Source organism: Macrosteles quadrilineatus, unplaced genomic scaffold, assembly GCF_028750875.1.
Source record: "Macrosteles quadrilineatus isolate MER2022 unplaced genomic scaffold, UCM_ALF_1.0 Scaffold_12__1_contigs__length_5162894, whole genome shotgun sequence".
In the NCBI taxonomy this organism is placed as follows: Eukaryota; Metazoa; Arthropoda; class Insecta; order Hemiptera; family Cicadellidae; genus Macrosteles; species Macrosteles quadrilineatus.
In genome coordinates, this window is record NW_026542605.1 from 3,782,815 (window position 1) to 3,810,431 (window position 27,617).

General features: G+C 34.1%; 1 protein-coding gene across 1 annotated transcript; it reads left to right on the forward strand.

Annotated features, from left to right (window-relative positions):
- The first annotated feature begins 992 nt into the window (after nucleotides 1-992).
- LOC129004908 (SIN3-HDAC complex-associated factor-like) lies at nucleotides 993-16,392 on the forward strand. Its single transcript, XM_054433613.1, has 6 exons — nucleotides 993-1,079; nucleotides 5,602-5,686; nucleotides 9,312-9,465; nucleotides 10,062-10,239; nucleotides 10,917-11,058; nucleotides 11,818-16,392. The coding sequence occupies exons 2-6, from the start codon at nucleotides 5,613-5,615 to the stop codon at nucleotides 12,083-12,085; spliced, it is 816 nt and encodes a 271-aa protein (XP_054289588.1). The 5' UTR covers nucleotides 993-1,079; nucleotides 5,602-5,612; the 3' UTR covers nucleotides 12,086-16,392.
- Nucleotides 16,393-27,617: the final 11,225 nt, after the last annotated feature.

Consider the following 27,617-nt stretch of genomic DNA (forward strand, 5'->3'; position numbering starts at 1 on the left):
TTCTTTTTAATGATACGTTTTCTCAGCTCAGCAGAAAACCATCTAGGAAAGGTCGTACTTCTGATCTTTTTTAGATGGGTGAACTGTTTTACAAGATGTCATGTCCAGAGAAGTTGTCATTTGGGATTAATTGATCAAATTTCAGAGGATAAGTTAAGTTTTGGATCGAAAGAAAGATTCCATCCAGATCACAATTGCGAAAGTCCAATACAAACTTAGGAGGCTGGTGAGAGTAAGAATTATGTTATGTAAATGAAACAGAAAGTTCAGGATGATGCATGTCCTCGTCAAGAAGAGCGTCCTCAGCCCGAGTTGCAGTCTTGAAGGGAAGAGAAAACAGATCAAGACACACCCCACGGAGATTACGGGACTGAGTTGATTTGTCTAAGTCCATAAGCTGAAGCAAGGTCATTCAAATATCGAGGAGAGATTGATGTAGGGTTGTCGTCATCACTTGACCAATCAGTATGTGGAAGATTGAAGTAACCGAGCTACAGTATGTTATCCCAGGTGCTAGCAGATGATATCACTTCATCAAATGAATTGGAGAAATTTAAATAAGCACGGGATGGATGGTTTGGAAGAATGTAGACGCAGCAAAGGACAAGTGTAGAGCCGGGAAGATTAATAGAGGCAAAAACGCATTCAGCCGAGCATGTAGTTGGGGTTAATGCACTGCTCGGAATATCATTGCGTATCGCAATAAGAGTACCACCTCCATAGATTTTAGTACTAGTATTCGTGGAACGGTCGCACTCCACGATTAAATAATTCGTGAAAATGATAGTTTTCATGAGTTTTATAATTCAAATTCGATTTTACATTTCACATCTAAGATTTCACTTACGCAATTCTTACAGCATGCAGTTTATGTAGAGATGCACTTTCTTACAGTATGATGAAGTAAGGAGGAAAATATTGTTTTGTAGTTTGGTCAATCTGCTGAGTTTGTTATAGCTAAAAGAAGCGTTTGTTTTGTGGTTTGGTTGGCTGGCCTGGACTGGAAGAAAGCCTGGGTAGGGGTTGATTGTCAGTGTTGTGTGACTGTCATTAATTTATTACTTTCTTAAATAAAAAAGGTAAGTAAATTATTTTCATATAAAGTAGGTTTAATCAGTTGATGTACATATTATATCTTATGTATAATTCGTAATAATCTGTCAAGAAAACTATGTTTTCTATGGTTGCTAACCGACCTTGGCGTTGAAAAATAAACGGCTTTAAGTTTCATGAATTCGGTACTTTTCAAACGTTGTAACGTTTAACAACTTTTCCTATTATAATTACACACTGAAGACTTTTCCCATATGGTTCTTTGATGAAATATCAATCTTCGATGTTCGCTGTTTTCATAAAGCGTTTTGGGCTCTTTTCACCCTTTGAATCAGTGTACGGCTTGGCTATGAATGCCATCGTGCATCATGGGAGAAATGAAGTAACTTAGTCAAAGTTTAAGGTCAATTAATATGGTTACATTTTGTAGTTTTCATGTATAGCTTTTGCTATTCAGAAATAAATATTATATTGACAGTTAATGGGTTAAGAAACGGACAATAATAATTGTTGCTTAATGGTCTTTAAGCCGACCAAGTAGTAGTAGGCTAACTTAAGTTACCCTACCCTTCATATTTGACAAAATTACAGAAATCCAATTCCTCTAATAACTCACCCAAAGTTTTTTTATAATATTCACTCACAATCATTTTGTTATTATGATTGAAGCAAACCATTATACTGTAACATAACTTACTTGCATAAATAAACCATTGTCTTTGTCTTTTTCATAAAATTTTCTGGGAGCTATTTTCATACCAAGTGGCTTGTCATTAGATTTATGGGTGACCTACTTTAAACAGTCTTGCATCTTTTAGTTTTAGATTTTGTCTATAAGAACCTGTTGTTTTTCTTTGTGGAAAATATTTGTTGACAATTAAGTTATGCAGTTTGTAGGCTTGGTACTGTTAAAAATAAAGATGTCTGAGTTTGAGTCTTATGGGTCAATTCATGCCAAAACTGATAGGCTATAACTTAAGTTAAGTTAGATTCCTGTATAGTGGCCAACCAAATAAAAAAATATAGGCTAAGTTATATTTTACATACCTACCTACCTAACTTAAAAAGCTATTAGTAAACTTTTAACCTAGCCTATGTCTTAACTTGCATTTTAGCCTAAGTTAACTTAAACTTAGTTATGAGGTATGATAACTTAACTTTAGTTTATTGACACAACTTTATTTTAACTGACTTACTGACACCCTCTCATCTAATTCCTTGGAACTGTTACACCAACTTTACAAAATTTAGCTTACGTAGCCTAATTATAAGTTAGCTGTCTATTGGTCGAAACTTTCTATTTTTCATTTTTAAGCTAGGTCCTAACTTAAGTTAAGTACGTTAACTTGAGGACGCTAAAACCATTCTTCATCTTTTGAAGAACCTTTAAAATTTACAGTCAAAACATCACATAAGTTAAGTAAAAAGCCTATCTTCCAAAGTTTTAAATGTATAATGTAACAGTTTAGGCCCACCAAACTTATCTTAAAAACCTAATTAAACTTCTTACCTAAAATGATAATAGGCCTAGGCTAATAACAACTCTCAAGTTTAATGATTCTGTCTCTAACTTACTAAGCTAACTTAAATTAGTTAGCGATGTTAGGTAATAAATAATCTACAGCTAACTTAAATAAGGTCTTTTAAATATCACAATTTTTCACATTGTTAAGATTTTATTTAAGTTGTCTAGGTAGGCTAAGTTACTAAGCTAACTTCCCTTTAAGATAAATATTTCATGTTCAAGACCTATCATGGTTTTCCATGGCAAATCATCGTAACAGACTGCACCGTTTTGCTTAAAAACTCATTTTGTGACCTACCAAGCCAAAATTCTAACATGTGTATTTTTTAACATGGTAAACCAAGACTAAGTACTTAGGAGCTTTGGAATCAGTTTTGATCTATGCTATAAATAATCCTTAACAACCAAAAAGGGGCACACATGCAGTCCAACACTTAAAAGTCATTTCATTTAATCACAAACCAGATTAAATTGGAATGAAATTGTATCAGGCCTTAAACACCAATAAAATTACTTAAAATCCAAAGCTTTAACACGTTAACTGCCGCGCTGGTCCGATCGGGTCGGCATAACCAGGTCGGATGGAATGACATGCCAACCCGATCGGGTCGACACCTCAGGAATGTAAGGTTTCACTTTTTGGCCGATAGATGGCCCTCACTGACAACTAGCGGCGATCAAGCGTACTGCAACAGCAGAGTATATCCCGTTCCTACTAGATAGCGTTGATTGAAGCTTCTGATGATTCTACATATGGTTTAAACAAAAATGTCAACATAGTCAAAATGTGTCGACCCGATCGGGTCGGCGTAGCTGTTTTAGATGGTTTCATCATTACTTACGATTGAAAAATGGCAATTTCGTGTAAAATAATAAATTTAATGTTCTACAAGTTGCTTTACTTTATGTATCATTGTAATCATTACTAAGAATACTGATAAGTAACTTGTATTAGGTAGGTATTTTTTATTTTGATAAAATTGTAAAAAATGTTTATTTTAAAGTTGTCGCTGGGTTTGAAATAAAAAAGTATTTACAGAATAATCTTATTTATTGTCTCAGTACATTAGTCGATAAACAAAAACTAAACATTGTTTGTTATAAATTTTTTGTTTCTGAAAGTATGCTGCTGAAAAAAATACATTTGTAAAAGAATAAAAACGTATAATTACTTAGATTCAAAAAATCTAAAACAATGTTACAGTTACCGGCACCTTCTTGTGTTCCTGTCTCTTTAGTCTACTAGTGAATGTTCATAAAACAAACAGTTCTTGCATAAGTAAGGCTTATCGAATGTTGTTACCTTTTTTAACTTCTTTGCTGCCTGCCGTCCTCCTTCATTCATCACTCTTTTGTAACACAATTTACAGTTCTTTCTCGATCGCCTTCTGTTTTTTCCTTCCCCAATGAATGTCTCAGACTCGGATAAGTAGTGATGGCCAGTTTGTCGAACGGGTTCTACAGCAGCATCTTGAATATCCAGGAGAGCATATACACTATTTTTTCCCTGAATGAAGTGATAGAGTCCGGTTTTTTTTCTATTGTTAGTACCACTTACATTCTCCTTATAAGCAAGCCAGGCATTTACCACGGCAGTACCTAGGATCAGTTCTTCTGCAATTTTGTGGTACCAACGCATTGATTTACGGACGGCAGTGCTATATAATAATCATCTTAATAACTTATACAATCAAATTTCTTATAACTTATGTGTACATTGCACCCTACATAATAAGATTAGGCTACATAAAAATACAATCAACTTAAACATTACCAATAAATTATTTTAATCATAATTTAATAACTTATCAAATTAGCAGTTGATAGATTCACTTAGGCTGTAAAAAGGATTTTGAACAAATTTTATTAATTCAATAAAAAAAAAAAAAAAAAAAAAAACAGGGCTAATAAACTTAAAAAAAATTTTGCATTGCCAGACAGTTTATTGAAAAAGCCAATTGAGTTGATTTTCAAGGAGTCACCCAATTTATCCAGTTTCCAGGGTCTTGGAAATGGGGTGCCAGACTTTTTTTTTTTGGGGGGGGGGGGGGTAGAAGGAGTGCAAGAAGACCCTACAAAAAGGGTGGGGCTCCAAAAGAATTTGGTATCACCTGGACGTTTTTTAGAAATTGGAGCTAGAATAGAGAATTTTTAGCAATCTGGAGGCATAAGACTTATTCCATCTTGAAAAAATTAAATTAATTATTATTTCACACTGATTGCTCTTAGTGATTCCGACATACTGTACCCTTATTATCGTGCAATAAGTTAAGTTAAATGTTATAATTTACTTTTAGGCCAATAATAAGTTTCCTAACTTATCTGCACGTTTTGGATGGGTATTAAAATTACACGTCTGGTTGCTTTGAATAGTTGAACCGACAGACAATTCTAACAAGATTCAACACCATCAATGAGAAACATTGATAATTTATTTCTCTTTTGAAAAGTCAAATTTGCTCAAACTTGACAGTAACTTAATTTAATCACAAATTAAGTAGGCCCCCTAAGCCTACAGCCTACTTACAGTCGATCCCACAAGACAGCCCAGGCTGCGTCTAGTCTTAAAAAGTTAATATCCAAGTATCGCAATTTTACATGTTGTACTTGAATATGCACACATTGTCTGCATCGATCTCTTATAATAATACATTTTCTTCAGACTGACTCGTATGTCAAACATAGTCCTAACCAACAATAAAATAGGGTATACCCTACTTTAATACTTTTACTAATAGCATACATACTTACTTACTTGAATACTTGATTCCTTCATCTTTGACCAACAAAAGTTGGATAGATTGCGTCAAAAAAATAGAAAACTTATAGACATTCTTAAAAGGTGACAGCATGTATTAGCCTACTTTAATTTCTGTGAATGAATAACAGATTGAACATAGGTACTCTGTAAAAAACTGTTGTAGGCCTACACTGTATTAGACTGCAGCCTACCATGTTTTCTTAGCTTGTACTAATCTTATAGATTTTCTCCTTCGATAATACTTCAAAATGTTTCTTTTCAGGTGCAATAAAGATGTTTAGTTTCCACAAACCAAAAGTCTACCGCTCAACATCAGGCTGCTGCATATGCAAAGCAAAATCAAGCAGGTAATAATATTTAAATCCAGCCTAATGGTATTTTTGTGAAAAATTAGGCTTTGCCTAGCTTTACCTAGATGTTTACAATTGAAGCTATTAGCCTTTAAAGACAACCCTTTTTAGGTGAAACTAGATGTACTAGTCCAGATTTAAAAAAAACATATTATTTTTGATCACCTCGTACAAAATATTTCTGGCAAGTTACACAGTTTGAAAATATAATTAAAACTGAATTTTGAAACCTAGCAGACTTCTTCTTACTTTCTCCCTCTAAGTATACCATAGTACAACTCCTATTACTCTATAAATTACAGTTCAAAAGTTATTGTAATATATTTATTTTAAATAGTGCACCCCCCATTGCTGTACAAATTACGGTTCAATAGTTATTGCAACTTTTGTGATTTTCCCTGTAAAATATCATAGTTAGGCCTACTCCCACTGCTTACCCGGATGATAACCATGGTGGAAGGAAAAAACATAGCTGTGCTATATCCCCTCATATGCTGACATCACCCAGATTGCAAACCCCATTTCACCATTTAGAAAAAGTTATAAAAACAACATCAAAACAAATTTATATGGCAATACAATCAGGTGATTTTTTGTTTGCAATCTGTGTGATGTCAGCATATGGCGGGAATAGCACACATATGTTTTTTCCCTCCACCATTTATGATACCGGTTGTTGACAAGTTAATGGGAGAAAGTATGTGTCAGATTTCTGATACCGTTTATTTAGTTGTACATTCACTACATTAATACAAATACAATAGGCATAGTCAACACCATCTTCCCCATCTCAATCTCTTTCTGTCCCTCCTTATCCCTTTCTACTTCAATTAATGTTTGTCACTTGTACCTCCTATGTTAAATTTGTAGCCCGGAGGTTTTTTTATCAAAATTGTCATAGTTGATGTGAGCCACCTACAGATTGCGCTGATCAAAATTACTAAATTCTGTCATGTACACAAATCTTTTTACCGAGTCAAAATTAGGGAATGACTTATGGAGCTATAGCAACTGTTATGACCTATCAACCTGGTCAGAAACAAAAATTAAGGTATAAAATAGAATTTTAGACACTAGTAGCGCATTCTATGACTGACTGGCTCACACAACTACGTTCTTTTTTAGTAAAAAATTGGCGACAGCTGGTCCATATAGATGGGATGTCTACTTCAGTATCCAATAGTCAATGTTTGTACATTACAAAACCTTTTTTGATCACAAAAATACTGACAATGGACTTTTCTCAATTCTAAAATAGTAGCTAATTTGTGTCTAAATAACTTTAGGAAATGTATACCTAAAATTAAATTTTAGGTAGCCCACAATTCTCATTGCACTAAATGTAACCTAGAATTTTATTATTATTCAACTCATATCCAAAAACCTATATTTAGCCTACTCTGTGGATAATGTTTCTGTTTTAGTTATGATTTTTAAAGTTCTCATAAGAAATGGGTTTCAAAAGCTGTTGTGCTGTGTTCTCCCTCAAATTGAATAATTGATATTAAAAGGTGGATGGATAATAATACCTACACTATTATTTTTCCAACAAACCAGAATAACAATGTGCATTTTAGCGAATTTCCCTATAGGGAAGTAGCTATTACCGTAGGTCTCATGGTAAGACCTAGGCCCGGGACCGATTTACTTTTTCATTTTGATGTCCCCAGAGGCCAAAATCACCATTCGTTCAAATTTTTATATATCTATATATAGATATCTAATATATAAAATTCTCGTGTCACAGTGTTTGTCTGCAAACTCCTCCGGAACGACTTCACCGATCGTTATGAAATTTGGTGTGTAAATTCTGTAGGTATGCGAATAGGAAGTAAACTATTTCCCGTTTCGAAATTCTTAAAAGGGCTCCGCCCCAGTGGCTCTGGAGTTTCCCATGTTAACCTTATGGGAAATGGAATTAATGAATCTTAACAGCTGTTTCAATTAAACAAGTTGGTTCTGTTCTATGATGTTCAATGGCATTAAAGTTACAAGGATTACCAACAGGGTGCAGCACTATTATTTCTTTTACATTTATGACAACAGCTAATTTGCAACCAAAAGGTGAGTGAGCGTAGCGAACGAACTTCAACCTGGAGGCGAGTGAGCGTAGCGAACGAGCTAACCTAAAGGCAAGTGAGCGCAGCGAACGAGCTCCAACCTAAAGGTGAGTGAGCGTAGCGAACGAGCTCCAACCCAAAGGTGAGTGAGCGTAGCGAACGAACTTCAACCAGGACGTGATTGAGCGATGCGAACGAGATCATCTTGAAAATTAAACGTAACGGTACTTTCTTTCCATCGGTCTGTCTTAGGGGAAACCTATAACTTAGGCGATACGAAGTTCGCGGGGTCAGCTAGTATATATATATATATGTGTCCATCCGCACGATAACTTGAGTAATTTTTGTCCGATTTTGATAAAATTTGGTTTGAAGGTGTAAGGCGGGATAAACTCGAACGAGTTCGCGAACCAGCATGATCGGACTATGGGAACGGGGGTTTACGGGGGGTTTTATGGGGTAAAAATAGAATTTTCCCACTTTAGACAAAAAAAAAAAAAAATTTTGCAAAATCTTTTCAAACCATTTTGTAGAGCTTAAAAAAACAAATAATTTAGTATATTGAAGTGTTACTATGCGCCTAATGGTTACGGAGAAAATTCCAAAAAAATGTAAATTTTAAATTCCCATGTTATTCTTATGGAGAATGAGTAAACTGTTGTAGTTTGCTTGTTTATGAACATATTTTGATCAAATTTAGAAAATGTTTTTATTTCTTACTAACTATTAACATTTTACAAAAAAAAGTTTTACCCTCCCTGATGCAGCAAACCTAAGTACCTGTTAAAATAATTCTATTTAAATAGGAAATAAATGTTAAATTTTTAAGTAGACATTTTAGTGTAAATCCAATCAGACATATGGAAATTTGCTTAGTCTGCAGGTTTGCTGCGGCGGGGGTATTTTTTTAATAATGGTTTAGCTCTAGATGATAAACAAGTGTGCCACACAATGAGAGGAAACTCACAACTCATTTTATTTTTCCTAAGTGGCAACATTTTTTAGACTAGGTTGCCCTCAGTATTCTATTACACACCATTATAATAACCTATCAAGAAGTTGATATTTGTATTTCAGTATATTGTAACCTAACGCAAGGTTGTGTTCCACTTCATTATAACATTTTTCTCAATGTTTACATTTTTCAGTTCATTATTTAAACCTATACAGTAATGAAGTTGATATTTGTGTTTCAGTCCATTTCAACATAACTTAATGTTACTATTTGTGTTTCAGTTCTTTATAACATAACTTGATGTTAATAGTTGTGTTTCAGTTCATTATAACATAACTTGATGTTACTATTTGTGTTTCAGTTCATTACAACATAACTTAATGTTACTATTTGTGTTTCAGTTCTTTATAACATAACTTGATGTTACTAATTGTGTGTTCAGTTCATTATAACCTAACTTTTGTTGATAGTTGTGTTTCAGTTCATTGTAACATAACTTGATATTAATAGTTGTGTTTCAGTTCATTATAACCTAACCTTTGTTGATATTTGTGTTTGAGTTCAGTTCATTGTAATATAACTGAATGTGTTAATATTTGTGTTTCAGTTCACGCTTCACTGATAGCAAGAAGTACGAGGAAGACTTTGTAGATTGTTTCCAGCTGGAGGAGAGGCGTGCGGGAGAGGTGTGCAATGCGTGTGTTTTGTTGGTTAAGAGGTGGAAGAAACTACCACCCGGAACGCAACGCCACTGGCGTCATGTACGTTTGTCTTTTGTATTTTTCACTCCATCCAGGCTTTAGTATCTTGTTTGTTTATATATTTTTTGTCATAAGACATCAATATAGATCTCTGGAGAATAATGAAGAAACATTTAAAACAAGATGTCTTCTAAATTGGGTAAGGGAGGAGCGAGCTGGTCATAGTGGTTAGAGCGCGGGACTTCAGTCCAAGAGGTCCCGGGTTCAAATTCCGCCAAATCACCAATGGATTTTATGTAATTGATAATGCTGCAATCCCTAGGTCTAGCCTGAAGTAATGTGAAAAACAATCCCAGGCTCGTGCCTGTAAGAAAAAATTATAAATAAGAAGATAAATTGTAAAACCAAAGCCATTTTAAAATAAGTTTATGTGTTTTCAAATAATCTTCAAACAACTGAAAAGACTTCTCCAATAACCACAGTTGTAATTTTAAGTTGGTGGTTCACTTGTCCAGCGATAGTTTATTGTAATTTATTACAAGTAAGCCTACTGTGGGGACAAATGGTACACATATAGCTTATGATAAGTAGATTATAATTGTACTATTTATAATCACCGACACATTTTGATGTAATTAACACTTAGGTATTTTTAGGTTGTTGATGCAAGGGCCGGCCCAGGAACAAAGTCGTTTGTTAAGATCAAGTCGAAGAAAAATGCCAAACATAAAATCAAAAGCAAGAAACATATTGAAGAAGAAGAAATGGATGAGGATTCTAAAAAAGCTATAGAAAACGATGAACAAAATGATTTCGCAATGAATGACATATCAGGTCAGTTTTAAGTTTTGGTGGTAAATAAAACTAGGCCTATTTATGACTAGACTTTATATCTTTGTGCAAATCCTACCCTTGGTTTGTTTACTATTTGAAAGGGCCACCCCCTTGTTCCTCTATTGATACAATACTCTGGGATTTAATGCTGGTCGTTTAAGTTAAATAGACTTGTTGGTTAATGTTATATCAACCACTACCCCACTAGGCCTACTGTTATTTTGGTTCTAGTCTAGCTGACTAGTTCCTTCAAGCTGTAATAAATATTATTACCTCCTATTACTATTAACATTGACTATTAGATTCAAGGTATTAATTAAAAGTTATGACTTATTTTTTTAGTAGTTTTCATGAAAACCCTTTAGTAGTAGACCTACATTTTTGCTTCCTTGATTAACTGTAAACAAATTATAGTTATTGTTAAAAAAATTTTACTTCTATAAATATTATTGAGCTATCTCACTATTATTAAATGGTAGTTCTACCTATGAAAATGTCAGGTACTTACTGTAGATGAGTCTTTATTCCTTGATAGATGAACCATTTCAATGCAATGTCTCCAACAATAGCTGTATCCTAAAATGTTAGACTCACCTTTTTATATCGCTAAACAAGGACTCAATAAGATATCCTTTAGTGGTCACTTGCTAACAGCCTACTGTCTGTTGATTGTCCAGGAGATGTAGAGGCGGACTCTGAACCTGCGAGTCCGAGGTCTGTGGAGGAAGAGGAGCCGATGGAGATGTATGTCCGAGGTCACAAGCACATCAACACCTCACCACCTGTCAGCAGCTTCCTGGACATGACGTTCTGGAAGAGGTATGTACCAACAAACAGTGTAATAAACATCACTTCTGCCATTTGTGCATGACTATTCATAGTCGATGATTATATTAAACCACACACACTAAGGCATGAAGGTATACTTCCTTTTAGTAAAAAGAAATTCCTGTACCGAGCTTCCCTATTTCTTTTACTCCTAATTTTTGGGGAAGTATAATTTAATTTCTGTGTACTCTTGAATAAGTTGATGTAACAAATTAGTTAAAAGTTTTATTTGTTTTCATTGACACATGACAAAACTTGTAGGTTATTTGCAAGCCTTATTATATTTTCCATCCAGAGGAAATCCTTTTGCAAAAAATCCCTACCTAAAAATCCTGTCTGAAAATAATACAAATTCAGAATTTAGGTCTTGATCAACTCAAGTTAGAACTACACATTCAATTCTCATATTAAATCTGTAGCCACTTTTAGAAAAAAAATGAGCATAGACAAATTGCTGTTGTCAATTATTACTGATTTGTGTTGAATAAACCTAGGAAAATTGAAAGGACTATACGTTTTGAATTATAGCACTTTTTTTATCAAATAAAATATTTAACTTCTACAGGATTAAATTGACATTTGAAGGCAGCGCTCCCTATGAGTGGACCATTCAACTAGGAATGAAAAAATAGCTGCAGCTGGCCCATATAAATGTGATGTCCAAAGTCTCTAAAAGTTTATACAACTTAACAGTAATGGCTACAATTGTGGCAGCAGAAGGGATCACAATAAATGGTGAATGTGTTTCAGGGAGAAAGTGTGCTGTGGAGTGATATTCAAAGGACCGCATGGTCAGGTGATTGTAGATCCCCGATTCCTCAAGCCTTGTGTGTACAAGCGTGCGCACGCACACACTCACGTTGCAGCGCCCACCACCACTGCCACTAACACTACTGCTGCTGTCGCCACCACCGACGCCTCGTCCACCAAGATCTATAGCGACAACTCATCAGACTCGGGCTACGATGAATCCTCCAATCCGGGTGAAGTAGTTCAACCCGGCCCTAGTAATAATTAACGTTGACTGCGCCTAGACATCACTTTGTTTTAAAGACCTAATTATTTCATTTAACTGTTTTCTGTTATGTATATTAAAATCGACAATCAAATTGTCCGAGTGATATTCGTCGACCCGGAGTCGCGATACGATCGACACCAATTTTAAATAAATTTGTACTTAACAACGGATAGATGGAATATTTAGGTCCGGTTTCGATGATGTTGCCAAACAATCACGACTTCGAGGGTCCAATCTTTTATATCGAGTATGAATCGAATGGCTCTGCGTGTTTATAAGATAATCCGGACGAGCGACAGAGACCAACTGTCGCAAGTCTGACTACTGCCAACTAGTGTTTAATATGTTACCATAAGCACAGAGGAGTCGTAGCAATAAGCACATGCAGTATTACACAATTGTAGTTCCTATCACGACTTCTCTCTCAGGCTCAGCTTATTACGTACAACCTTAACTTCACTCTCGACCTTTTCAGTAGTAATTTGGTTACATTATTTCTAAACTGTGAAACATAAACACATGATTTTAGTCAGGCCTTTTTGTGACTAAGTTACTGTATTTTTCTTTAATCATTAGGTTAGTTCACCTCTCATTTTACTACATACAAGTCCAGGAATTGAAGCCAAATAGTACTGTACTGTAAAATAATCGCATCGTCATTGTTTCCCAGCAATACAAATTTACAATTTACACCATTGTGCTTTTGCTTTGCTAAATGACAATGACTAATAGATTTTTTAAACTTCTAACCTCACCTTGTTCCTTTGCCATAGTTTTAAGTTTCACCTATTTCCTTTGCTAGCTGTGTACACCCGTGTGAGTCGAGTGACGTGCCTTGTCCAGAACATGGAGCCTGAGAGGGAGGCCATCTCTGTTGAACGTTGGATCCCAGGTTTATGTTAAGATGACACCCAAAGAGAAGAGTAAAGTTTGTTTCCGAGGGATTGCGAGATCTCAATGCATAATATTACGTTATAGTAGATATACTGAATGTTACATGTGTTAAGTGTTTGTCGTAACTGTTGTATTTGAAACAATAAAATTGGTTTGTCTCTATAATACCTTAAAGACAAAAAAAGTCTATAAAATTCCAGTTGACTGAGGGTGTCTGATTTACAAATTGTATATATGTGAAAAGCGGTTTTATATGCATTATTTTTAAGATTAGGAAACTAATTCTAGTCTGAAAGAATAGTGCATAGCTAAATAATATAGATTAGATGAATGTTGTGCACACGATTAATGTTAAGTGAGATGTCATAGTATATTTCATATCTCGCCTCCGTCTAGCATTGTGTTTATGCTTCGGTTGTTTGTGGTTCGTTGCTGTAGACGACCGTTACTCCATTTTACTAAGAGTTAAGCTGTATTTGTGTTGTGAGTCTGAACTAAGAAATCTTTTGTGTTGTACACCCACCTCGTAGCATAGTCATGGCTATTTCCAAATGTTTGGTTGGAACTTGTCCCGACTATTAATTATAGTCAGACTTATTTGTGATTCATTTTCTCATGTTTCGCACGATAGAGTATGCTTAAGAATTTTTTATGTCAATTTACTACTATGTGTAGAAGTTTACCCATTTTAACAATTGGATCTGATCAAGTTTTTGAGACTTTTCTTAGGATAATGGGAGTTTAAGGAAATTTATAATAATAATCACTTAAAATAAAAATAAATAATTTTTTAAAGTTTAAACTGTAATAAGTGTAGGCATTTTATATTAAACACACATATCAATGTTGGCCATTCCTCGCTCTCTGTCCTATTCAGGTTGTCCCTTCAAATTGTTTAGCAATAAAACATTGTTTTTATAATCCCCAAACCTAATTATTGTAAATTTCCTGGAAATGTATAACAAATTGGCATTCCATTTGACATTGAATCTAATAAGAGAAAACTTAAACTGTAATTAAATTAGTTTGGGTTTGCATGCTCAATCTACAGCAAAGCGTTCACTTAATGGCAATTAAATAAAATATATGAGATATTAAGATATGAGATATATTTGGTTTTGAATTAGTTGTGTAGTAGAATGTTGATCATAAGACTAAATCACTAACGTAAGCTTATTTATTTTAATGACTGAACTCATCCCATCAATGTTTGTGTTACAAAGTTTTAAGTAGGCTTATCTTGGAAGTTGAAAGGGATTTGTAATGTGTAGGTAGGTCAACTTGTTACTTATCATTCAGGGTCCGGTTATTTAAGTTCTCTTGCTACTTATTATTTACATAACATTTCTGTTATAACTTAAATTTATAAAACTACTAGCTGACCCGGCGAACTTCGTATCGCCTAAGTTATAGGTTTCCCCTAAGACAGACCGATGGAAAGAAAGTACCGTTACGTTTAATTTTCAAGATGATCTCGTTCGCATCGCTCAATCACGTCCTGGTTGAAGTTCGTTCGCTACGCTCACTCACCTTTGGGATGGAGCTCATTCGCTACGCTCACTCACCTTTAGGTTGGAGCTCGTTCGCTGCGCTCACTTGCCTTCAGGTTAGCTCGTTCGTTACGCTAACTCGCCTCCAGGTTGAAGTTCGTTCGCTACGCTCACTCACCTTTGGGTTGGAGCTCGTTCGATACGCTCACTCACCTTTAGGTTGGAGCTCGTTCGCTGCGCTCACTTGCCTTCAGGTTAGCTCGTTCGCTACGCTAACTCGCCTCCAGGTTGAAGTTCGTTCGCTACGCTCACTCACCTTTTGGTTGCAAATTAGCTGTTGTCATAAATGTAAAAGAAATAATAGTGCTGCACCCTGTTGGTAATCCTTGTAACTTTAATGCTATTGAACATCATAGAACAGAACCAACTTGTTTAATTGAAACAGCTGTTAAGATTCATTAATTCCATTTCTCATAAGGTTAACATGGGAAACTCCAGAGCCACTGAGGCGGAGCCCTTTTACGAATTTCGAAACGGGAAATAGTTTACGTCCGATTCGCATACCTACAGAATTTACACACCAAATTTCATAACGATCGGTGAAGTCGTTCCGGAGGAGTTTGCAGACAAACACTGTGACACGAGAATTTTATATATTAGATATTTCAATTTTACAGTAAACCCATTTTCATGTTTCTAGCTTAGAAAATTATAAGTAAGTTTATTGTAAAATTAAAATATTTTAATCTGTTGATCTCATATCTTGAAATGATTTGGTCAGTACCCCTCCGGAACTATAATTCTAAATAATGACTGTTGAAATGGGAAAACGATGTTTAAACTTCCAGGCACTCATACAAATCATGTAATCTAATTTCATCCTTTTGTAGATGATTAAGTGTAGATGATCAACACCAAGACGACGATGTTGTCAGTTTAGTTGTAGCGTGATCTCAACCTTTACCAACACCGGCGCTAGCGTCGTCTTGCCCCGCTTACCTTGGTGTCAGTTGCGGAACTCGAGTTGTCACTGTTGCTAATGAGTCGTCCGTAACTCGACTCGTGTGATAGCGTGGGGTTTACAAGCCGAAGCTCGGCCACTAAGGCATCATGTATTATTGTAAATACTAGTCGTAAGTGTCTTGTGTATATGTCTTGTGTTCGCCACCAGCATAAAAGATTATTTATTATCGCAGTTTAAACAACTGAAATAATTTTATCCTTTGTTAATAGAGATTGATATTTTATTATTTTAGCGCAATTTAAATAAATTTTGTTACTTAAGTTATTGTGTAGTTTTAAAAATCAGTTGTTCGTGTGAAAGAAGTTTTTATTTATATAGGCTAAAATGTTGAATTTTTATCCTGTAGTTTTATTTATTATTTTTCAATAGTGAAGTTGATATTCTTGTATTTAAACCAAAACACTTCCTGGTGATGTTAATTATATCTTCAGAATGAATCAAAACCATTAGGATATTAATTACTGCTTTTAAGTTGTTAATTAACCTTCATTTGATGTGTGCGCAAAATTAACAGTTGAGGCTGTTACAATTTAGTGTACACAATTGCTATTTATAAAGATACCATTTTTACTCTAAATCTGAATATTTATCAATGCTTTCACACAACAAATCTTAAAATGTACAAACATTTTGTGGTTGCATTTACACAAAGTGTTAAATTTTAAGATCGGCTTTTAGTAGCATAGTTTGTTCTTAGATATCTATTTATATATTTATTATAAGATCATTTTCATCGGTAGCCTAAGTTACACATTATTATTGAATGGATTTGAAATTATATTTTGATATGTTTTATCATTCGGTCATACTTTTATTATAAATATGATTAACTTTGTTAAAAGTTGTGACAAAATAAACTGTTTATAAATTTGCATGAATATATATTGTTCTCAATTGAGTTTTAGGAAATAAATTACTATTGTCTATATTTGTACCTTTTTTATTTTTATCCTTTTCCACAACAAGTTTGTTTTGCACATAAACAAAAAATATAGAAATAGTTTGTGCAAGTTTTTCTTAGAAATTAGCAGACTCAGACTACTAGTAAAATTTATCTTTTGAGATGTATAAAAGAGAAAAGAATGTTGAAAGATTTGTTTTAACCCATATTTTTATCTTTAACATTTTTCCAGTGAGTGCATCAGGGGAGTTGGATACACCACAATTACTGTAGTTAGAGCAGACCCATTGATGTAATTTTCATTCAGTCTACAGATAATTTTCCTTTCCATCTCAGTGTGTAATATTGTGAATTATTCAAAAATCAAACTTGGAATTTATTCAGACATAACAATAAAGCACTGATTAACATCGCTTGTGTTTCAATTAAAAGACTTTCTTGTAATGTAATGAATGATTTTAAGAAATTGTCATTCAACAGAATATGAATGTTTCACAATGTAACTAGGACTAACTAAACACAACAGTACATTTAGACACATCTGATATATTACAGTGGAACCTTGATAAGAAGACCCTCGATAAGAAGTCACCCTTGATAACAAGTGTCATTTTCAAATCCCCACAAAATTATTTTACCCCTAATCACATGTTATTACAAACCTCGACAAGAAGTCAACCTTGATAACAAGTCTTATTTTACAATCCCCATGAGAGTCTTGTTATCAAGGTTCTACTGTATTACAATAACAATGTATGGGAAGAGTCAACATTTTTAAGTTAGTTAATTAATATTATAGATTTATCACAATTTTGAAAGTTAATAAAATAAATAATCTTTACTTACTGATGGGACGTCACAAATCTCTGTCGTTTTTTTGCCTCCTCCACTCTTCTCTATCCTCCGCCATCCAGATTGCTCCTACACACTTTATCACATCCTTCCTGACTTGGTCATACCATCTTAATTTAGGCCTACCCAACGGACGTCTTCCTCGTTTGTATGTATGGCCTCACAAACCTCCTTCAGTCTTGTGCCTTTCTGTCTTTGAAGTGCATGACCTAACCAACTAATTCTTTTGGCTTGTATAAGCACTATTATATAAGGCTCTTTGTTTAGGGCATGTAGATCTATTTTTTCTTAAGCGCCAAACTCCTCCTTCATAGACTGGGCCGAATATTTTCAAACACCATCAAATGTCCTTAATTTCTTTTGGAAAGGACCAATGTTTCACTACAATAACACTGGCTGTATTATGGTCTTGTGTAATCTTAATTTTTAGCTTCTTGATAAAAAAAAGTGTTGTACAGGCCCCCAGGTTCCCATTGGAATTTGCTATTTTACTTTGAATCTCTAGATCTACAGAATTTGAACTATCTACATGATTAGGGTGGGGCAATGAGAACGCCACAATTTGTTTTAGCTGTCACATGTTAATTGTTGCAACAACGAATGATCAGCTGTGCTTAAAACATCAATTAAACTATGCCATTTTAGTAAATATTATGCCCAAGGCTATTAACACTGAGATTTTGATGTGCAAACCTATTTTTAAAATAGTGGTTCTTGTGCAAAAACCCAGAGATTGTTTGTACCAGATTCCATCCTTGGTCAACATGGCACTGTTCCAGATTGGAAAACAATGGTGAACTGGGTAAAATTATTTACGATAAACGCTTAAACCTAAAGAATAATCGGTGGGTGCCGCAAAACTCTTTGTACACCAGCAAATGTTGAAAGAGTGCGAGTCGCAGTAACTCAAAGTCCAAAGAGATTTGCCAGGAAGCTGTTGTTGTTGAAAGCTTTACGATGGCTCCTTTTTTTTTGGAAGGGGGGGGGGTTTCTAATAAGCTACTTGAAGTTCGAGGTTTTTCAAAGTCACCCCACAGATTTGCTTGAACCGAAGCTAAGAATTGTCCAAAAACTAAAGTGATTCCTGAAGAAATGCTGGAGGAGTATTTGATGGAGTTTTTAAGTGCCTAATGTCAAGTAGGACAAGGACGTCACTTGCAGGATTTTGTTCTCAAGAAATGGAAAAATGACTTTGTTAAGTTAAAATGGCAAAAGACAAGCTGTGTTTCAATGTGCTATTTATATCCATAGGGTGAATATTATTGATTTTGTACTGCTTACAAATTGGGGCGTTTTCATTGCCCCACCCTGTATGAGGACACCATGGCAATCGTATCGCGCCTAGGTTCCCCCACTTTCTTTTTGACGTTCACGTACAACATTTCAATTTCAACAATCTTTGGAGTTCACAAAATCAACATTTAGAAAATAAAAAAAAAACAAAAAAAAACAGCAATTTGAAAGTCAAGAAAAAATCTAATATTAGTAAACTTTTAATAGTAGGCATTACATCATGATTGATTTGTAGCAAACGGATTGATGTTTAAATTAATAATTACAACTTACGTCAATCAATCCAGTAATATTTATGGAGGACGCACGTTTTGACCTTTAGATCATCTTACTAGGTAATAACCTTGTGCAACAGCGAAGCAGAAGATGACCTAAAGGTTGAAACGTGCGTCCTCCATAAATATTACTGGATTGATTGACATAAGTTGTATTTATTAGTTGGCATGACAGTTTAACAATGAAAATCTAAAAAGGCTCTCAGATCATAAAAAGGTTTAGCAGCCAGCCATTGGAACATTTTCTGTTTTTAAGAGTGTTCATATACAGGGTGTCCGGTCCAGTCATAAGTGTAAATAAAATTTTGCATTAAACTACATGGTAATGGCGACATAATGACACACATTTGAGGTTCCCAACTTCAACCGTTAGAGAATAACAAATAAATTACGATTTTTAAAAAATTATTGTAGTTATTATGAAAAAGGCTACATTACTCTGTTTAAAATGCACTAATTGTTAATTTAAATGTCATTTTCAGAATCCGCACAAAATTTTAAATGGATATAACACATAATCGTTGGGGTACGGAAAATTATTCTATTAAAATTTCTTCGTTAAACAGATTATTTTTTATATTGACGAAAATTTAAATAATATTCAGCAATTTATTTCTCGGTTGCCCTGTTCCACTGAGTTTATAAAATATTACAATAGGTCGGCCGGTTAGAAAGCGTCCTCCTCGTAGCATTGGTGCGGGAGAGAGATACCGAGCTGTGGGAGTGAGACGGACTATGGCTCTTCCCCCACTCCACTGCCACCCCACCCCCAACCTTTTATAAATATTAACAGCAATTAAGTTATACAGCTGATCAAAATGTAAACAATTACGTTCTTCATAACTTGAGAAAAATAGGTCACGAATACTAAGGTCCTGCAAAAATATTGTATAGCCGAAATCGCATCAATATTTGAGCATCATGAAAATGTTATTATATCACTAGCAACAGAGCCCGTTGTGGTTAAATACAACGGTCTCTAGTAAAATAATGGTTGTGAAATCCATACACCACTTTACTCACTAATATTAATGGTACAGATTAAGCACGTAACATTAGAATCCCATACTTACTACAAGGAACTCACTTTAAACACAAATGCAAATTGTTAACAACATTTAATCAAAGAGAAATCAATTAAATAACAATATAACAATAAGCTGTTAAATTTTTAACACATGTTTTGAATGTTTAGATTATGCATACTGGTAAACCAATTATTGCCATCTATAAAAATTATTGGTTTGTGTGAAAACAGCCATTGGCGGAGAGGGGGAACATACCCTCCCTCGCCGTTACCTCCCCTACATGCGCTAAAAATCTCGCGCAGGTCGTTTTCTAACCGGCCGACCTATGAAATATTCCTCATTTAAAGGGCTTTACAATGGTGGATAATCGTTTTTACCTAATTTAAAATTTCCTAATGTAATTCAATCGTTATTGTGAAAAAACATGGTAGGGCAAAGAAAAGCTATTGTAAAGAATGATACATTTAAGTGCAGGCAACAAATAATTTGTAGTTTTTTTCCCACATGCAACGCTCAAGTTTAAGCTAAGAAAAGAAACACATTTTGCATAGGTCCAAGGATTTGAGCCTCGTGACTTCGAATCCAGAAAGGAGTTCTGCCGCTGGTTTCTTCAACGTGATATTGTTGAATATCACTTCCTTAAAAAAATACTATGGACTGACGAATCACGATTTACCAGAGGTGTGATAAATATTCACAGCATGCACCTTTGGAATAATGAAAATCCAAAAGCCTCCAGAGAAGCTTCTTTTCAAAAAAGTTTGGGATCAACGTTTGGGCAGGTGTGATTGGAGATCGGTTTAATTAGTCCTCATATCTTCGAAGGAAATCTGAACGGTGATTTATATCTAGATTTTCTTCAGCACTCTCTACCTCAGTTGTTGGATGAAATTGATCCTGAAATCATGCTGACAAAGAGCTAAAATCATATTTCAGCAGCATGGTGCTCCACCACATTTTACTGAAAACTTTCGGTTATTGGCTATCCCAAAACTACCCGTCATGGATTGGACGTGGAGGAAGTGTGACATGCCTCCTCAATCTCCAGACTTGAGGAGGTTAGATTTTTTTGTTTGGGGTTACATGAAAAGTCTAGTTTACTCAACTGTTGTAAACTCTGAAGTTGAGTGACGGGAGAGAATCTTTGAGGCTGCTCGGAAAGTAAGGGAAAAATTGACGTACGAGGTCACAGTTGGCGCAATTCGCAAGCGAGCTAGGGTCTGCTTGCGAGAAAAAGGAGGGCACTTTACACCTAAACTTAGATTTCACTTAATAAAAGTTGTGCTTCGGACAAAGTATGTCATTGATTTGTTTTAATGTTTTAACCCTTTGAGTGCCAACGTCCGGGGAACCGGACGTTTTTAAAACGAGCCAAAAGTGCCGACGTCCGGCCGACCGGACGTTTTTAGAACGAGCCAAAAGTGCCAACGTCCGGCTGACCGGACATTTCGTAATGATCGAACAGTTGTCATAACAACCGAATGGATACTCGGATTCTTTTAACCCATATATTAACATTGAGTCGAAAGTTACTAGATGCGATACATCGATTTTCGTTGGTCAAAATATCGAAAATTCGATTTTTACGAAATTTTAACCTAAAAATCGCCAGATCGCGCTCGGCATTTTTAGCACGACCTTCGGGAAAAATAATCGGCATTTTTTGGGCGTTACTTTTATTTCTCGCCTGCCACTCTAAGGGTTAACTATCCTTTCATATTAAAAGTGTGTATTGTGTTTTTTGCTAATGTATTGTTTTTTTAATAACAAATTTTCCAAAGTCTAAAAAAAAAACTCTTTAGTTTGATGGAAGTGCAGTATGGTCAATCATAAATTACACAAACCCTCGTCATCAGTGGTCAGCTCATAAAATAGTAAGTAAAATTTGTTATTTTTTACAATATCTCTTTTGGCTTAACCGTGATTTTTCACAATGTAGTGCGTAAAATTCACCATGGAATGGCAGTAGGTAAAAGTTGTTATACATCATTGTAAAGCCCTTTAAATAAGGAAGTTTATAGTAATATTTGATAACCTCACCAGAACTCTGCAACCGAGAAAAAAATTCTAAATGTTATTTACATTTTCGTGGATATTAAAAATAATTTGTTTAACGAAGAAATTTAAATTGAATATTTTTCCGTACCCCAACGATTATGTGTTATATCTATTTTAACATTTTGTGAGGATTCTGAAAATTACATTGAAATTGACGGTAAGTGCATTTTTAACAGAGTAATAGGCCTATAACCTCTTTCATAACAACTACAATAATTTTTGAAAAATCTTAATTTATTTGTTATTCTCCAACTGTTGAAGTTGGGAACCTCAAATTTGAGTGAAAATTTAAAAACGTACGTTTTCATGTCCCTGGCCTTTTACTTTGTAGATACTGGATTTGTAGTTTATTATTATGTGTTTTTATATTTTTTGGGACGGGGGCAACATGTTACACACATTTATTTAGTTTTAAATAGGTTCTAGGTATTTTTTCGTATTTTTAAAGTCTCGAAATTCACGACCATGACGTGTCCCTAGGGTACATTTTCCAACTTTCACCCTTTTTTTAGACTAATTATTCATGCCGAAATATATAAAGCCATATTTTTATGTCATCAATGGTTATTAAACTTACAAAAAAGGAGCATATTATAATTTTATTGTCATTGCAAACTGACTACCATGACAAAATAAGTCTGTCCCTTGATTTGGCGTCACGACCATTTGGGAAAAAATTTCAACTTTGGAGCACGACAGTGGCAAGCCTGGCGTCGATGGAGTCAGTTGGTTTTAGAGACTAGTTCGGGTTGTACGTCAGGATTGTAGTGCCGGTCGTTTCGAGTTGAAAGGAGGAATTACAAGATTAATAAAGGAAAGATTGTGTTTTTTGTAATTTTGGTGTGTCCATGACCGTACGTAGTCATTCGATGAAGTAGACATGGTGTTAATTTTTGTTTATAAGATATTTCAATTGCTAGATTAACCTAGAAGTCCACTTTGTATCCTTGAACATGAGGTGCAGGGCTGCCGCCAGAACAGAGCCAAATAACACGTAATTTCACGACCAAAGTTTCACGACCATCGCGGGTTTTTTCACGCGACCAATCCAGCCTTATGGATTAAAGTGTGTTTGGTCGTGACAATAACTTGAATATAATTGTAAATTGAACAGTTTAGTTCAATTGAAACACATATTTTTATTATAACTAACAGTATAATTGAAGGATTGTTTAGAAAGATTTAGATTATTTCAGACAATTCACGACCGTACCGCTTGTCCCTGACCATCACGTTTATGATTTCTATCATAAAAATTTCAAAAATTAAAATATCGTCATATTTTAATGTTTTATACACAGAAGAAGCACACCTCTATACAAACATAACGATTTTTTGCGTCTCAGGTAAGTTTTTTCGGAGTAATACAAACTTTAAAAAGATTTTATTGGCTTTTTTTCCATTTTTTGAGTTTTTTTATTTTTTCTAGAAAAACCAAATATACCAAAAGCTCTGTGACCTTTTTATTGTATAATGGCCATAAAAGTAAATTAGTTTATAGCAAAACATAGTTATACAAATAATATTAACTATTTTAATATTCATTTAAACGTCCGTTATGGTCGTGACAGGATTTTGTGTTTTTCCACTAAAGATGCTCTTTAAAAAAAAACTACCAAAGATATTGCGTCACCATGGATATTTTATGAAACTTCAAATGGTAATGAAATAAAAAAACTAATAAAAGTTCTGAAAAAAGGGGAAAAAATTTTGCAAAGTGCTTTTCATGAAAACGTACGTTTTTAAATTTTCACTCATTTGCGACATTCTGTCACAATTACCATGTAGTTAAATGCAAAATTTTATTTAACACTTATGACCGGACACCCTGTATATATATGTGAGAGACAGTATAGTAGATATAATACCAGAATATGACCCCACTTTCGGCGTTTTAGAGGCACTTTTAGGGCACTTTTTATAGGGGAAAAATGAGAAAAAAATGGAAGAGCTTTTTTTGGCCACTTTTTTTAAAGACCCAGCTCTCGACCTATACACCCCTATATAAATTTTCTACTTTTGTTAATACTAAAAATCACGTCTGGAATATGGCTAATTTTTTGGCCACTTTTTTAAAGACCCGGATCTCGTCCAATACAAGCCCATACAAATGTTCAAACTCCATTAAAATTTTAAATCCACATCCATTCACAAGTATATTCTCAAAATCATGCGAGGTGTGTGCGTGAACTCGGGCACGCTTATGGCTATGCGTAAACTATGCCCGACTCAAATGAATGACTGTGAGTGTAACCTAATGACCCCAATCAAAACCAATTGTCAACATTCTCTGCCTGTCTGGCGCCAGTCTGTCTGGGGCAGGTTTAGACAATTACCAAATATGTTTGATTGATTGACCTCAATTATTCAATTGTTCAATTTCAGTTTGTTCAATTTCCATTGTTAAGTTCTAAATTAATTTAGACAATTTTGTGGTATATAAGGGGGGCATTCTACGGAATCATCACTAACTCTTCCACCTGGATCTTCTTGTTTTGGTAAGTCTTTGACATCTAAGCTAGACTATTGTAATATGTTGTCGCGTGTCGGGTCATGGGATCAATTGGTGACGTAATTGATGCTTGTACTCATAGGCCTACTCTGTATTTCTTTTAACTTAGGAGTGTAGCTAATTTCCCGAGTCCATTTTTCAAAACTTAGCTGAATTGAGTCACTAAGGAACTTGTAAAAAATGTATATAAGTCTATTTTTAAACACTTAGAGTATTTTGAACAGTCACTAAGGAACTTAAAATGTATATAAGTCTATTTTAAAAAACTTAGCCAAATTCACTCATGACTTTGAGTCAAAAGTTTGCACAAGTTATTATTTAAAAACTTAGCCGAATTATACTCACTATATAATTTTGTCGAGTTCCTTTTAACATAGGTAACATAGTCTTCTCTATAACTAACACTCACTCTGTATATATGTAGACTCAGCATTCTGAATTGCTAAAAAGTATTTTTACTTAAGATTTTGGATTTAGTTTTGATTTAAAAAATTGCAATTGCCAAATTTTATTGTATGAAATTGTTTTGAATATTAAAATTTAAAATTCTGATTTAAATTATTATTTCCCATTAATTGAAATTGTCTAAAATGTAATTTCCATCATATAGAAGATGCTAACTTTGTTTTTTAGTTACATGTCAACTGTGTGCTGCTTCTCTATTCAAAAAAAGACTTATTTTGTTATTACTATTTTTAAGTGAGTCAAAATTGTGCACAAGTTATTATTTAAAAACTTAGCCAAACTTCATGCACCGGGGGACTTTGAGTTAAAAGTGTGTACAAGTTATTATTTAAAAACTTAGCCAAATTCACTCACGGGGGGGGACTTTGAGTCAAAAGTGTGCACAAGTTATTATTTAAAAACTTAGCCAAACTTCATGCACCGGGGGACTTTGAGTTAAAAGTGTGTACAAGTTATTATTTAAAAACTTAGCCAAACTTCATGCACCGGGGGACTTTGAGTTAAAAGTGTGTACAAGTTATTATTTAAAAACTTAGCCAAACTTCATGCACCGGGGGACTTTGAGTTAAAAGTGTGTACAAGTTATTATTTAAAAACTTAGCCAAACTTCATGCACCGGGGGACTTTGAGTTAAAAGTGTGTACAAGTTATTATTTAAAAACTTAGCCAAACTTCATGCACCGGGGGACTTTGAGTTAAAAGTGTGCACAAGTTATTATTTAAAAACTTAGCCGAATTATATTCACTATATAATTTTGTCAAGTCTCCTTTAAAATAGGTAACACTTACTCTGTATATATGTAGACTCAGCAATCTGAATTGCTAAAAAGTATTTTTTATTTAAGTTTTTGGATTTAGTTTTGATTTAGAAAATTACAATTGCTAAATCTTATTGTATGAAATTGTTTTGAATATTAAAATATAAAATTCTAATTCAAATTATTATTTCTCATTAATTGAAATTGTCAAAATGTAATTTCTACTATATAGAAGATTCCAACCTATTTTTTAATTACATATATAAAAATGAAGACTACATGTCAACATTGTTTTGCATCGCTCTCCAAAAAAAGCAACCTGATTCGCCACTACAAGGTAATACATAAAATGAAGGTGAAACTGTGCAAAGTTTGTGATATAATCTGTGATAATAACATGGCTCTAAAATCTCATATATTACAAACTCATAAGACTTGTAATTTCTGTAAAAGAAATGTTGTTGGTCATTTTAAAAGACATGTAAATTCTTGTAACAAATGTCCATATACAATGATTAAATTTGTTGGTGAATCGATTAAAACTGAACTTAAAAGTACTCTTCAGTCTTGTCCTCTACCAATAAAATGGACTTTAGTAAGGAGAATCAAATTTATAAAATATACAATAGATCAAAATGGAAAATTAGTTAATGAGAAAGAATGTATTGCAGATTTTAGAAGCCTTACTACCTTAACCATTGAGAAGAGAGATTTAAAGCCTCAAATTGAAAATGCCCTTTTAAAGATTGACGCTTCCATACACAAATATCAAGCCGAAGGCAGTGGATGGATTTATGACCATACTAAATATTGGCAGTTGCACGTTTACAAGTATAAGCCCCTAACTCCAAAGTCATACATTCCCACACCAAAAAGTATTAAATTGACAAAAGCAGTTTTAAATATAAAGAATGTTGATAATAAATGCTTCCTTTGGTCAATTTTAGCAGCTTTACATCCAAGGAATGCTAAACATGCTAATAGAGTCTCTAACTATGCACCCTACGTAGGTAAGTTGAACATGACAAATATAAAATATCCCGTAAAAATATCTGACATAGATCAATTTGAAAGAAAGAATAATATAAGTGTTAATGTATTTGGAGTTGAAGACCAAAAATTTATATATCCATTAAGAAGAACCAAACTGAATAGTAACACTCATATAGATCTATTATTATTACAACAAGGTCGTAAATCACATTACTGTTTAATTCGTGATTTTAATAGGTTAATGCTACGGTCAACAAAAGATAACAGTAAAAAGCATTTTTGCAAGTTTTGTTTACAACATTTTTACACCAAAGATAAATTGGAGTGTCATATAACATATTGTAAAAACTTTGATGTCCAACGAGTGGAAATGTCTAAACAAGATACATTACAATTTAAAAATTATAAATATCAACTTAAAGCCCCATTTGTAATTTATGCTGATTTTGAGTGCTTTATAAACTCTAACAACCATACTCCATCTGGATTTGCATTTGTCGTAGTAAAAGATTCTAAGATTATTTCTGAAGAGTTATATAGTGGCGAAAATGTTATGGATGTGTTTTTCGAAAGGTTGTTTGAGACTTATGACTTCATTAAAAATCAAATGGCAATATATATCCCCCTTGTAATGACTCCTGAGCAAGAGGCATCTTTCCAAAACTCAACACATTGTCATATTTGTGAAAAGCCTCTATATTTTGATAGGGTACGGGAACATTGTCATTCAAATGGCCAATACCGTGGAGCTGCCCACAATGATTGCAATTTAAACTATAAAGTAACAAAGAAAATACCAGTATTCTTTCATAACTTAAAAAATTACGATGGACATTTAATTATGCAACACTTGGGAAAGTTTAATCGTAAATTAAATTGCATAGCCAAAGATATGGAAAAGTACATTTCATTCTCTGTTGATGATTTAGTATTTTTAGATTCCTATAACTTTCTGTCCCTTCCATTATACAAATTAGCTTCCAATTTAA